The sequence below is a fragment of the Bubalus bubalis genome, chromosome 11 (assembly GCF_019923935.1).
Source record: "Bubalus bubalis isolate 160015118507 breed Murrah chromosome 11, NDDB_SH_1, whole genome shotgun sequence".
In the NCBI taxonomy this organism is placed as follows: domain Eukaryota; kingdom Metazoa; phylum Chordata; class Mammalia; order Artiodactyla; family Bovidae; genus Bubalus; species Bubalus bubalis.
The window spans coordinates 1,641,901-1,655,540 of record NC_059167.1 but is presented as its reverse complement, the minus strand read 5'-3'; the positions used below and the strand labels follow the sequence as shown (position 1 = coordinate 1,655,540).

The 13,640-nt window shown below is 46.0% G+C and overlaps 1 protein-coding gene across 14 annotated transcripts in view; it reads right to left on the bottom strand.

Annotated features, from left to right (window-relative positions):
* Window positions 1–13,640, bottom strand: part of EFCAB11 (EF-hand calcium binding domain 11) — a 170,143-nt gene that overhangs the window by 144,334 nt on the left and 12,169 nt on the right. For all 14 annotated transcript variants that reach the window (XM_044924637.2, XM_044924638.2, XM_006061489.4 and 11 more), the window contains exons 4-5: window positions 1,621–1,722; window positions 578–668 (exon numbers count right to left, since the gene is read on the bottom strand). In XM_044924637.2, the coding sequence (XP_044780572.2) occupies window positions 578–668; window positions 1,621–1,722 (193 nt within the window). The remainder of the gene's footprint in view (window positions 1–577; window positions 669–1,620; window positions 1,723–13,640) is intronic.

Here is a 13,640-nt window from a genome sequence, read left to right as displayed (position 1 = left end):
CTGACAGAAACTGCTTTTAAGCACCTGCCCGTTTTGTCAGGATTAGTTTACAGAGACAGTGTGAATACAGTCTTTACGTCTCCTCTCGGGTGTGCGTGAACTGCAGCCTGGGTCTACCACTTTGAACGCAAACGAAGGAGGGGCCGCCACCAATTAACCCAGCTCTACTCTCCACACGGCGCACAGGCTGCAACCTGCGTCTGATGAAATGCAGACCACAGGAGAACGCCTGCATCCACGGTAATATTAATGGAGCTTTGAGAGGGCGGCTCTGGCCAACACGTCACTACACAAAGAAGCTCTACTTTCTCTCTGCTTCTCTCCACCCCTACGAACAAATGATTTTTGCACCTTCCTGGTATGCAAGCACTCCACCCACTTCAGGGCCCACTGCCAAGGCTGTGGATGGACTGACAGCTAACTATAAAATTCTCCCCTGGACCATGACACTATCCTGCAAGATGAAACATCCACTAGTGAAAAATAACCATACATGAGTGTTCTCCGTGAAACCGAAAACTTGCACAAGCCAACGGTAAAACAAGGGCGCGTATGCATCAAGACTCTGATGCCTTACCTGAATACCTCGAGGATAATCCTTTCTGATAACTTGGGAGCCACCTGCTTAAATGCTTTCTTGAAATCTTCCAGAGTTAAATATCCACGATCTATTTGAAAGCAGAAGACATAACATTCATGTACCACTAAAAGTCCTATGAACTGCTATTTCAGCCATAATATCTGCCTGAGACTTTAATATTTAACCAGGAGAAAAGCAGTAGTCTACAGTTGATTTTACATGTAAGGTAATCTGAGACTGCCTCACTGGATTACCTGGATTACTCTAGTATTACTCTAGTGATACAGTAGGGCCCCAGGTGCTCCCGAAGCTTTCTTCCAGCCCCATCCCCTGCCGACTGCCTGAGTCCCAGGGAGAGTGCTAAGAGACAATGCTGCATTAACGGCAGTGGGCTCCGCTCGCTGCAAATTGCCAAAATGATTCATTCTTCAAAACGCGCATTTTTTTTTTTCTTGCTTGGTTTTAGGACTACATTCTTATAGAGGAAAACCATTACAGAAGCCAAAATACTGAACCTGGACCCCACAAGTCTTTCAACCCTGCGTTCCATGAGGAGTGGGTCCAAAGCCACTCTTATGGGCCACCCCAGTGTGGGAAAACAATTCCTCCATCACGTGTGGGTCAAAGGAGGAGTCAGAAAAAAAGGCCCTGTGGTCTCCCAAGCTTCCCTAAGTCGCTCTTCACCTATATTCCCATGTGGCCAGCCCTTCGGATGTCCCCATTAAAATGTAAGCAAATCGTAAGTACAATCAGGTTACTGCTGATGCTATTTCATCCATTGTAAAGGTCAAGAGTTAAGGCTGTGATGGAGGGAAAAAAATGTACACCAACATCTACCATAACAGCTAATGAATATAGGAAAACAGTCTTCCAAGCATAGTATTTTATTGGGTTGGCCAAAAAGTTAGTTGGGTTCTCTAAGATGTTATGGAAAAACTTGAACAAACTGCTTGACCAGCCCAATACTTACTGAGTATATGTTCCCATCCACAGTTCCTTAATAACAATTTTTTATATCCAAACACTTTAAAGATACTTACAGTGCCTGTCAAAAGCCGTGAAGATGTGTCTTACTTCATTGCGATACACTTGAGCTTCCTTCTTTTTCCTTACAATGTCTAAAAACTCCTTAAGTAGTATCCCTAAAAATTGGAAAAAAGTGAGTTTACCAAAAATGACTGTCTTCCTCTTTAACAAAAAAGTGAAAGTGAAAGTGGCTCAGTCGTGTCCGACTCTTTGTGACCCCATGGAGCGTAGTTCATGGAATTCTCCAGGCCAGAACACTGGAGTGGGTAGCCTTTCCTTCTCCAGGGGACCTTCCCAACCCAGGGTTCGAACCAGGTCTCCCACATTGCAGGTGGATTCTTGACCAGCTGAGTCACCAGGGAAGCCCAAGAATCCTGGAGTGGGTAGCCTATCCCTTCTCCAGGGGAATCTTCCCGACCCAGGAATCGAACCTGGGTCTTCCCGTACTGCAGGCAGATTCTTTACCAGCTGAGCTGTCAACATCAATGGAAAGTGATACTATCGCCCACAAATGTTATCTTGATTTTGGTAAGCAGTATTCATTCATACAGATCTAAAGCTGAAGAGGCACTTTGTTAAAAGCCAAGTCGGCCCCATATTAGCAACTAACAGCAAACATGGTGGACACTTCAGGAGCCCCCTGAGCCGCCTCTGGGAGCAGAGATGGTGGCCGTGAAAGGATTGACAGCCTTCCCTCTGACGGACCTGAAGGACAGGGCTAAAACTACTGATAACAGAAGGTCTCCTAATTCCTCTTTCCACGGGTGTCTTTGATCCCTTTTTTCCTAGCCAGATGTCATTACGACAGGTTTTTCTCCAGCTGGGAGAGCGGGGCGAAGACGGAGTTTCTCAAAAGTCAACACCAATCGCACACTGCAGATAGAGGTGGGGTGAACATTCCATAAACAATAGAGCTCGCAGTGTCCCCAGCCTCAGGGACACCCCATGACTGTTCTGCAGCCTCGGGCTCTGCTCCCTGCGATTCTCATAATAAAAGAGCCCAGCGTGATCACAGGAGATTGGATACTGCGCTCACGATGTCTATTAAAATGAATTCTAATGTGATCTTTGTAGTAGGCTTAAAGAGTGAAGACAAGAATTTAAACGTTTTAGTGAACTGAGCCCTAAATATATAAAAAGAGCAGTTTGTTTTTATAAGTCAGGACTTCCATTTTAAAATGTATCACTCTTTTAAAAATAGCCCCAAATCACACAGTAACCACATGCTAATTTTTAAGGACTTGCACCCTTTTCCTTTTGGTGAGGTATACTGAGCTACATACAGTTCCCAAAATGGTTTCAAATTTTTTTTTTTTAAGTAGAAAATAGTTTTCTAAATTTTCCATAGTTTTCTTATTTGCAGTTAAAGATGTAGGAATTTGAAATGGGGGCTGTCTTGGGGGCTTCCCTGGTGGGCCGATGGTTAGGACTTCCAGTGTCAGGGGTACAGGTTTGAGCCCTGGTCAGGAACCAAGACCCCACGTTCCTCGAGGCCAAAAAACCAACACGTAAAACAGAAGCAAAACTGTAACAAATTCAATAAAGACTTAAAACATGGTCCACATCAAAATTAAAAAAAAAAAAAGCCAATCCATGTGTTTAAATGACCCTTTTATAGGACTGACTGTGTGCCAGGCACTGTGTTAAGCTCTGGAAACAGAAGGGGAAAGAGAAAATACAGATTCCCTGTGCCAAGGGAGCCACTGGTCTATTGGTGGAGACAGAGACTATGCAGGTTCAATTACAAATATACAAATAATTGCAAACCATGACTTGTGCAAAGAGGGGAATAACAGGAGGGCGTGAACACGTCACAGAAGCCCTCCTGTCGGGCAGGATCACGGCTGGGGAAAGGGAGGCTCACGAGGGAGGGGCCAGAGGCACACTTGCAGCTGGTTCACTTACAGCAGGAAGCAACACAACACTGTAAAGCAATTACACTCCAGTAAAAAGTGAGTAAATAAATACAAGAAAATCAATTTCCTCCCTTACTTAAGTGTGTGTGTGTGTGTGTGTGTGTGTGTGAGTCACTCAGTCGTGTCTGACTCTTTGTGAGCCCATGGACTGTTGTAGCCCACCAGACCCCTCTGTCCATGGGATTCTCCAGGCAAGAATACTGGAGTTGGTTGCCATTAAAAGCCTTTAAACTGTATACCAAATGATAAAACAGGAACTGAAATAATTGATATCAATAAATGACTATTACCATGAAAACAAACAAACAAACAAACAAAAAGAAATCCTCCTGTAGAGTGGATTCTGGTGAAGAAGAGATCTCTCAGAGGAGGTAACACCAAGGCTAAGACCTAAAGGAAACTCCAATACTTTGGCCACCTGATGTGAAGAGCTGACTCATTTGAAAAGACCCTGATGCTGAGAGGGATTGGGGGCGAGAGGAGAAGGGGACGACAGAGGATGAGATGGCTGGATGGCATCACCGACTCAATGGACATGAGTTTGGGTAAACTCTGGGAGTTGGTGATGGACAGGGAGGCCTGGCTGCTGCAGTCCATGGGGTTGCAAACAGTCGGACACGACTCAGTGACTGAACTGAACTGAATACCTAAATGGTGAGAAGGTACTAACCGGCTAAAGCCTCAGAAGAAGAGCACTCCGTGCAGTGGAATGAGCACGTGCCGGCCAGGAGGCAGGAAGTGGGGGAAAGGAAGAGGCCCCTGTGGCTTGGCAGGGGTGAAGACAGGGCTGGGAAGGGAGGGAGGGGCTGCAACAGGAAATAATGTAGTTTTTATTTCGGTTGCAATAAGAAGTCAAGTAAGAAGTCTGGACTGAGAAGGGACAAGATCTACTTTAGAAAGATCGTGGAAAGATCCCTCTGGCTAGTGTTTTGAAAAAGGACTAGGGAGGAAGCGAGATAGAGAAAAGGAGGCTCGTCAGGCTCCTACTGGCCCGACGGTGGTCAGGAGGGCGCTGGCAGCAGGACCGGGAGCGATGGAAGGTTCCAGACACACTGCAGAGAAGACAGAGGGCTAGATACGGAGCACGCGAAAGAACATGCCAAGGGCGCGCCCTAGGTTCCGGCTCGGATGGAGGTCTGAGGAGTCGCTTAAAGAAACGGGAGAAAGACGAGGGGAAGCAGGATGGGGGCGGCAGAGAGACGCAGCGGCGATTTGGAGGTGCGAGTGGTTTGATGCTTTGGAGACGACCAAGAGTGAAAGGCAAAAACAAGCGGCAGCAGACGCTTCGGGCAACAGGCGTGTCTCCTCGCACCTACCAGCGTGCTTGGCTTGTGCTCAGTAAGTGCGCACTGTAGGGAACGCGCCTCCGGACCGCGTTCCTCCAGGGCACTCAGCCATGCAATGATGCAGCTCCACTCTCATCGGCCGCCTGGTAATGACCTGCTGCACGTTCACCCGAGACTCACTGAGAGAAGCACTGTCGTCAAATCTATCCCTAGTGTTTAGGAAGATATTTTGCTTGTAGAAGCACTCCTCACATGCTGAATAAGTAAATAAAATCATGCGTGCATACTAAGTCACTTCTGTCATGACCAACTCTGCAGCCCCATGGATTATAGCCCGCCAGGCTCCTCTGTCCATGGGATTCTCCAGGCAAGAATACTGGAGTGGGTTGCTATGCCCTCCTCCACGGGATCTTCCCGACCCAGGGACTGCACCCACATCTCTCTCGCCTGCCGCATCGGCAGGTGGGATTTTTATCTCTAGTGCCACCGGAAGGCATTTTTTCTATTAGACTTTTCAGCAAAAAGCATTAAAACGTGTGTGTTTTAAATGCTCTTATACTCTGGACACTAATGCCAAAAAGTAGGTCACTGTTCAATCACACGGCCAGCAACATCATCATTTTAGAAACCCTAATTTCCTAAGACCTATGATACAGTAAAAAACAAAATTGAGAGGGAAAGCAAATACATGCATAATATTTGCTCTTTACTTATTGCATCTGATTTTGGGAAATGATAAGAAAAATAAAAGCACAACTGCATTGTTCAATATGTGATACAGATTCACAAGGGAAAAAAAGGTACATGAGCGGGAATATCTTTTAAATTACATATTCAGAAGACTCATCGCTATTTGGAGCTGTATAGTCAGGTCTTTATTTCATAATCTTGGGGATAAAAAGCAAATGTTCTTTACTATTTCCTAGGAGAAAATATATGTGGGTTTCAACTGCAATTCTTATTACCACTTGAAAAGAAGAAACAGGGACTTCTCTGGCAGTTCCGTAGTTAAGATTCCGAGCTTCTAACGCAGGGGGCCTGGGCTGGATCCCTGATCAGGGAATTAAGATCCAACAAGCCTCATAGCATGGCCAAAAAAGAAGAAAGAACCTAAAGATACAAATAACCCCATATATGTAATCAGTTCATTCATACTGTTTTCCCACAGGATCATATGTTGACTTAAAAACACAACATCAAACCACATAAACATACCCTATAGCCTCATCCCCACCCCGCCTTTAACTTGTCTTAATCTTCAGTGGCAAGACATGCAAATGCATTCAATGCCAATGCAAGTTTCTTTTCCAGAAAGGATAGGGCAGTTTCCATTCAGCTGAGTGCTGCAGGAGCATGATCACTTTCCAAGTCCAATGTAGAAAGGCTGGTTATTCCTACAGCTCTGTGATGCAAACACCTTAATGAAAGTTTTAAACATCTTGCTGCTGCTGCTGCTGCTGCTGCTGCTAAGTCGCTTCAGTCCTGTCCGACTCTGTGCGACCTCATCGACGGCAGCCCACCAGGCTCCCCCGTCCCTGGGATTCTCCAGGCAAGAACACTGGAGTGGGTTGCCATTTCCTTCTCCAATGCATGAAAGTGAAGAGTGAAAGTGAAGTCGCTCAGTCGTGTCCGACTCTTCACGAGGCCATGGACCGCAGCCCACAAGGCTCCTCCGTCCATGGGATTCTTAAACGTCTTACTGCTCTTTAAATGGCCTAGAAATACAGTTTCTACTACGAGCTCCACCTGCTGTCACAGTATCCGAACCTAAAATTACCACTTCACAAAGACTCGCCATAACTCTAAATGCATTACCTGTGTCCACGCCTGGAGTGAGAGAATGTTCAGAACCTTCTAATTCCAAATACAAGGTTGAGTCTTCTGTGTAGACTTTTCTAATGATGAAAGTTACATAAAAACACCTTGCTGTAATTACATGTTAAGGCAATAACAATAGGAATCATGTACACCTGTGTGTTTGTGTTTATTATTAATCTCCAGAAAGTGTTCAAATATTGCCTAGGTCAGGTAATAGAGACTCGGAGAACAGACTTATGGACACAGCGGGGGCAGGAGGGGGTGAGACGAATCGAGAGAGTAGCACTGAGCTATACACACGACGGTAAGTGGAGCAGAGAGCAATGGGAAGCCGTGTCACACAGGGAGCTCAGCCTGGCGCCCTGACCACCCAGAGGGCGGGGACGGGGCGGGGCGAGAGAGGAGGTTCAAGACAGAGGGCGCTGTGTAAACCTACAGCTGGTTCATGTTAATGTACGGGGGAAACCCACACAACACTCTGAAGCAATTATCCTCCAATTAAAAATGAATTAAAAAAACTGGGTAAATGGACTCTATCAGTGGTTCTCAGACTTCTTTTTTTAAAAAGCTGTAGGAAAGGTTCTTCTTTATAAAAACAGGTAATCCCACTGTGTAAAGACGAAGGCAAGGCATTCTGGTTGCAAAGAGGTGGGCTCCCCAGGCTTCCCTCTCCAGCAGCCCCTGTAAGTGCCCCAACAGGAAGGACCCAGGAGGATCCTGCCTGAAAGACCACTGGGGCAACGATCTTCACGAATCCTTCCAGACTCTGCAGCTCTGCGCATTTCCCACACCACGGAGAGCATTCCTTTCCATCTGATAAACGGCTCTTGGCAAAAGGACTCTTCCTGTTCTATCATGAATGTATACATTCCTTTCCAAGCTACTTAATACATGTCATAGAGATATATCATATAGAGAAGTGCCATCTTTTCTTCTTTTTTGTTTTTAAGCAATTTCCTAGGAGGGTAATCATCTTTCACCACAGGGGTGGATATATTCAAAAAGTACAATAAAACCATATACATTTTTCCTTGACAGTTTCTTTTCTTTTCTTTCTTTCTTTCTTTTTTTTTTTTTGTGGCTCACAGTTCTAAGTTTCAGGGTCAGCATGCAGAAAGAAACCCTCTTAAAAACGGAGTCATCTCGTTTTTGGCTATCACAGCAAGCTTAAACCCAGGAGAGGAAGGAGAGAATGACAGAAATGCCAAGTTATTTAGACTGGAGGTCTGGTCCGAGATTTAGCAGAAAAGGTAGGGCTCCCATTCATCGAGTCATATATTAATTTTTTTCCGGGGACTGAAAATGCCTAAAAATGAGGGCTTAAAAGGATTAAGTGGACTTTTAAAAGGTATAATGCAAGCCTTTTTAGTTTGAGAAATAAAATCAGGTTATGATTTTGGGCGGACATGCGGTGGGGGTGGGGAGGGGGTGGGGAAAGGATAAAACGTGTTGACATAAAAGCATTGTAAGGACAGAAGGGCTTTCACGGCATCAACAGCGGCGAGCGGCCACAGTCAGATGGGAAAGGAGATTCAGAGGACTGAGATTTTCTTCCATCCACATGCTTAAGAGTAGGGGAATGAAGAGAAAAGTCTATCTTAATGGAAGAAATCAAGTTTTACTATATCATTGGGAGGAAAACGAAGAAGAAGAGTGAAAACAGCTTACAGCAGAATAGAGAAATCTGAACTAATAAGACCTTATTTCTATCAGACGTGGACAGGAATCACAACCTGTTTTATTAAGTACATCTCCTGCTCATAAACCTTCAAAGCTTCCTCAGCATTAATACTGCCAAGTCCTGATACCTTATTCTGGAATTTAAAGCTTCATTATTCCTTCCAGGCAAACTGGTCCTTAAATCTCCCCCTTCCCAATGCCCAGCTTCCACCAGGGTGACTCACGCTGAACACCACTCATTCACAGGTACGCACCGTACTCCATGCTGGTGCGGCATGTTAAATGTTCCAAGGAGGGTGGATTCTGTTTCCAGCGGGACTGGATTTCAACAGAATGACAGCTGAGAGAGCTCTGTTGTTGCTCCTGTTCAGTCGCCAAGTCCTTTCCAACTCTGACCCCATGAATCGCAGCACGCCAGGCCTCCCTGTCCGTCACCAACTCCCAGAGTTTACTCAAACTCAGGTCCATTAAGTCAGTGATGCCATCCAGCCATCTCATCCTCTGTCGTCCTCTTCTCCTCCTGCCTTCAATCTTTCCCAGCATCAGGGTCTTTTCCAATCAGTCAGTTCTTCACATCAGGTGGTAAAGTATTGGAGGTTCAGCTTCAGCATCAGTCCTTCCAATGAATATTCAGGACTGATTTCCTTTCGGATGGACCAATTGGATCTCCTTGCAGTCCAAGGGACTCTCAAGAGTCTTCTCCAATACCACAGTTTAAAAGCATCAGTTCTTTGGCGCTCAGCTTTCTTTATGGCCGAACTCTCACATCTGTACATGACTACTAGAAAAACCATAGCTTTGACTCTACAGACCTTGGGTATGAAATTGGAAAGGGGCGCAGGGAAGAGGGGTGCTGTAAAATGAGGGGCAGGGATCTGAAAGAAGAGGGACACATGGGGTAGGGGGGTCTGTGGGAGAAACTCCACAGGGCTGGCGTGCAGAAAGAGCCCCTCCAGAGAAGGAGTGTGGACCTGGCCTTTCCATTGCTAGCAATGGAGAGTGAGTGACAAAGCCCCTCCTCTCCACCACTAACGAACACCTGGGCACAGTGTAGAGACAAGACAGGCAACGTTGGTGTGGGAACAGACGGTGCAGGTTTCAGTCTAAACTGACACTGAGGTCTGCATACACACTGGCACCAGCAGAGCACAGAGCCGCCAGGAGCTGGAGGACAAGCTGGACGCCGCCATCTGCCGTCATGCATGCCACCTGTTCTCTGTGCTTCTCCACCTTCTCACACTGCACCAGCCTTCCACATCCAGCTCAGGCCCACACCTCGGGCAGGAAGCGAGGGGCGCTCTCTTCCAAGAGACCTCTCGAATGACCTCTTGTTCTCTCTCTTCAAACGACCTCTCGTTCTCTTAGAGGTCTTCTTGTCTATAGTGCTCATGTGACATCTGGCCGTAACGAAAATGACAATACTTCTTTCATCTTCCCTATGACATATTACTTGGAAGAAAAGCTATGACCATCCTAGACAGCATATTAAAAGCAGAGACATTACTTTGGCAACAAAGGTCCATCTAATCTAATCAAGGCTATGGATTTTCCAGTAGTCATGTATGGATGTGAGAGTTGGACTATAAAGAAAGCTGAGTGCTGAAGAAATGATGCTTTTGAGCTGTGGTGTTAGAGAAGACTCTTGAGAGTCCCTTGGACTGCAAGGAGAATCAACCAGTCAATCCTAAAGGAAATCAGTCCTTATTCTTTGGAAGGACTGATGCTGAAGCTGAAATTCCAATACTTTGGCCACCACCTGATGTGAAGAACTCACTCACTAAAAAAGACCCTGGTGCTGGGAAAGATTGAAGGCATGAGGAGAAGGGGATGACAAAGGATGAGATTGTTGGATGGCATCACTGACTCAATGGACGTGCATTTAAGCAAGCTCCAGGAGTTGGTAATGGACAGGGAAGCCTGGTGTGCTGCAGTCCATGGGGTTGCAAAGAGTCAGAAATGACTGAGTGACTGAACTGATGATATTACATTTTTAAAACACGTCTTTAGGTCAGTGTCTGTGACTCTCAATTCTTTTCTACCCTTACAAGGAAACTTAGCCTCTTTAAATGGGGAATTAAATACATTAATTAGGGGTGCATATCTGTGGATGATACCATAAAACAAATGGTCCTAGAGGGGATTTCCCTGGCAGTCCAGTGGATAAGAGCTGGACAATAAAGAAGGTAGAGTGCTAAAGAATTGATGCTTTTGAACTGTGGTATCGGAGAAGATTCTTGAGAGTCCCTTGGGCTGCAAGGAGATCAAACCAGTCAATCTTAAAGGAAATCAACCCTGAATATTATTTGGAATGACTGATACTGAAGCTGAAGCTCCAATACTTTGGCCACCTGATGTGAAGAGCTGACTCATTGGAAAAGACCCTGATGCTGGGAAAGATTGAAGGTAGGAGGAGAAGGGGAAGATAGAGAATGAGATGGCTGGATGGCATCACCAATTCAATGGACATGAACTTGGGCAAACTCCGGGAGATGGTGAGGGACAGGGAAGCCTGGAGTGCTGCAGTCTATGGGGTCGCAAAGAGTCAGACCCAACTGAGCGACTGAAGAACAACAACCAGTGGTTAAGACTCCACACTTCCAACACAGGGGGTGTGGGTTCAATCCCTGATCCGGAAAGTAAGATCCCAAATGCCTCGAGGCTAGCCAAAAAACAAACAACAACAACAAAATGGTCCTAGGATTTCACGGTAAGTATAATGTGCATAGCTCAGTCAGCAAAGAACCTGCTGCAATGCAGGAGGCCCAGCTTTGAGTCCTGGGTCAGGAAGATCCCTGGAGAAGGAAATGGCAACCCATTCCAGTGTTCCAGCCTGGAGAACTCCATGGACAGAGGAGCCTGTCAGGGTCACAAAGAACTGGACACGACTGAGCGCCTAAACCACCACCACACGGCGCATGCGTTTCCTAACAACAGAAAAGAGCAAAGTGAACTGAAATCTGAAGTCAGACGCCAGCTACATCTGCTATACTGTGGCCTCAGTTCCTCAGGGAGAAGCCCAAAACAACAAAATATACACAAAACAGACACACAAACGTGTTTACAACATAATATAAAAGACTAAAAAATGGACATTTAAATTTAGGAAAAGATACTTTTCATAGTCAATGATCTTGCTCAAAACAACTCAGGTGAGATAGCAACAAACAAAAGTCATTAACCTCACCATACACAAATTATTTTTCAATTAAACTGATCCTGGATAGCATGACTGAGCCAAACAGTCCATAATCACCATCGTGATGAATCAATTTCTTCGATTTTTCCATCGTTTAAAGTTGAAGATTAAAAGTAAGCTCCTAGAAAGCTTTTTTCCCTGTTAAGTATGAAAGTAAAATGTGCTCCTTGTTTTGAAAGGGAAACCATATAAGAAAACAGAAAGAAAGTAGGGGAGGGGGAGATAAAGCATGATCTAATCACCCAGCCGAAACAAAATTCTGATGTTCTGTTTTGATTTTCCTCCCCAACCATATGGGATTAAACCGCACAGACAGCTGTTTGTGGATTCAGTGGGGCAACGTCCACTGGGCAGACTAAGCCAAAGTCTCATAGTCTTGGCTGTTGTTATTCAAGGTGCTCTACAATCATCCCACAATGAAGTCAAACCCCCTGAAATCACCCGTGGCCTTGCCCTTCCCAGAACTGCCCAGACACATGCGGCATTAAATCACTGGCCTACGCTAAAGAAGGGCTGCCCAGGGGGCGCTTTACCTCACAACCGCTTGATAATGGGTGATGTTAATAGTGCCATGGGTCACATTAGCCCTTGTGATGGAGCTGAGGCCAGTCTTCACTGTCTTTACAGTGTTTCTTTACAGTGTTTAGTGGTAAAGAACCCACCTGCCAACGCAGGAGACACAAGGGACATGGGACGGATCCCTGGGTCGGGAAAATCCCCTGGGGGAGGGCATGGAAACCCACTCCAGTGTTCTCGCCTGGAGAGTCCTTTGAACAGAGGAGCCTGGCAGGCCATCGTCCATAGGGTCGCAAAGAGTTGGACCCAACTGAAGCGACTGAGCGCGCATACAATGAAGAAAGTTCAAGAAACTTTACACAGTTTGTGACTGTGTTTCCCAAACTGTTTGCAGATATCAATGTTTGCTCATTGGTCTCTTCTCTCTGAGACATCGTGGGGGACATGCCCTACGTCAGGGAAGACCACGTCTCTCTGGAGAAGGAGCTTCTCTGGTGTGGCTGCTCATCGCAGACTTGGCTGTGACTCCCTTTTTGCTCTGGATGCTCAGGAGCAAATCTAACATCAACCTCCAGCGACGGCACAGAACCTCGTGGCTTGTCTTCTGTGTGCTGACCCACTCCTGATGTCGACTCACTGGGTTCCTAGGACAGTGAAGACTGGCCTCGGCTCCATCACAAGGGCTGATGTGACCCATGGCACTATTAACATCACCCATTATCAAGCGGTTGTGAGGGTAAGCTTAGAGATTACACTACTGTGGCCTGCTACGTGCTAGCTAGCTGTACCGCCTGTGCAGATTACTTAACCTCTGTAAGCTTCAGGACTGTTTTAACTTATAAAACGAGAAAATCCTGACATGAAAGTGAAAGTGGCTCCATCATGTCCCACTCTTTGCGACCCCATGGTCCGTACAGTCTCTGGACTTCTCTAGGCCAGAATCCTGGAGTGGGTGGCCTTTCCCTTCTCCAGTGGATCTTCCCAACCCCGGGATCAAACCCAGGTCTCCAGCATTGCAAGCAGATTCTTTACCAGCTGAGCCACCAGGGAATCCTAACATAGAGCTGTGTTAACATTAACAATCCCTGCATAATACTCATCACAGCATCTGCACAGGGTAAATGTTCAAGGAATCAAAGCTATAATTATTATCTGTAATAACAATAAATACTGTAACACATGGAAAAGTATTTCATAAACCAATAAAGAACCACCAAATGCCAGGATTAAGATTTTTTATTACTCCCTGGAGTTCAGTCTACTCATTTGAAAAAAGGGAACATATGACCATTTTCTAGGCTCTTCTAGATGCAAACTTCTTTCATTTTCTATAGTTAGAGAAGATGTGAAATGTTCTATACTCTTAGAGAACAGAAATAATACCCTCTAAAATGACGTTGCAATACCAGGTGGCTCCGTGGTAGAAGAATCCGCCTGCCAAGGCAGGAGACACCAGATTCATGCGTTTGATCCCTGGGTCACGAAGACCCCCTGGAGGAGGAAATGGCAACCCCCCCCTCAGGGTTCTTGCCTGGAGGACCCCACGGACAGAGGAGCCGGGCGGGCTAGTCCACAGGGTCACAAAGAGTCAGACACGACTGAAGTGACTGAGCACACACACA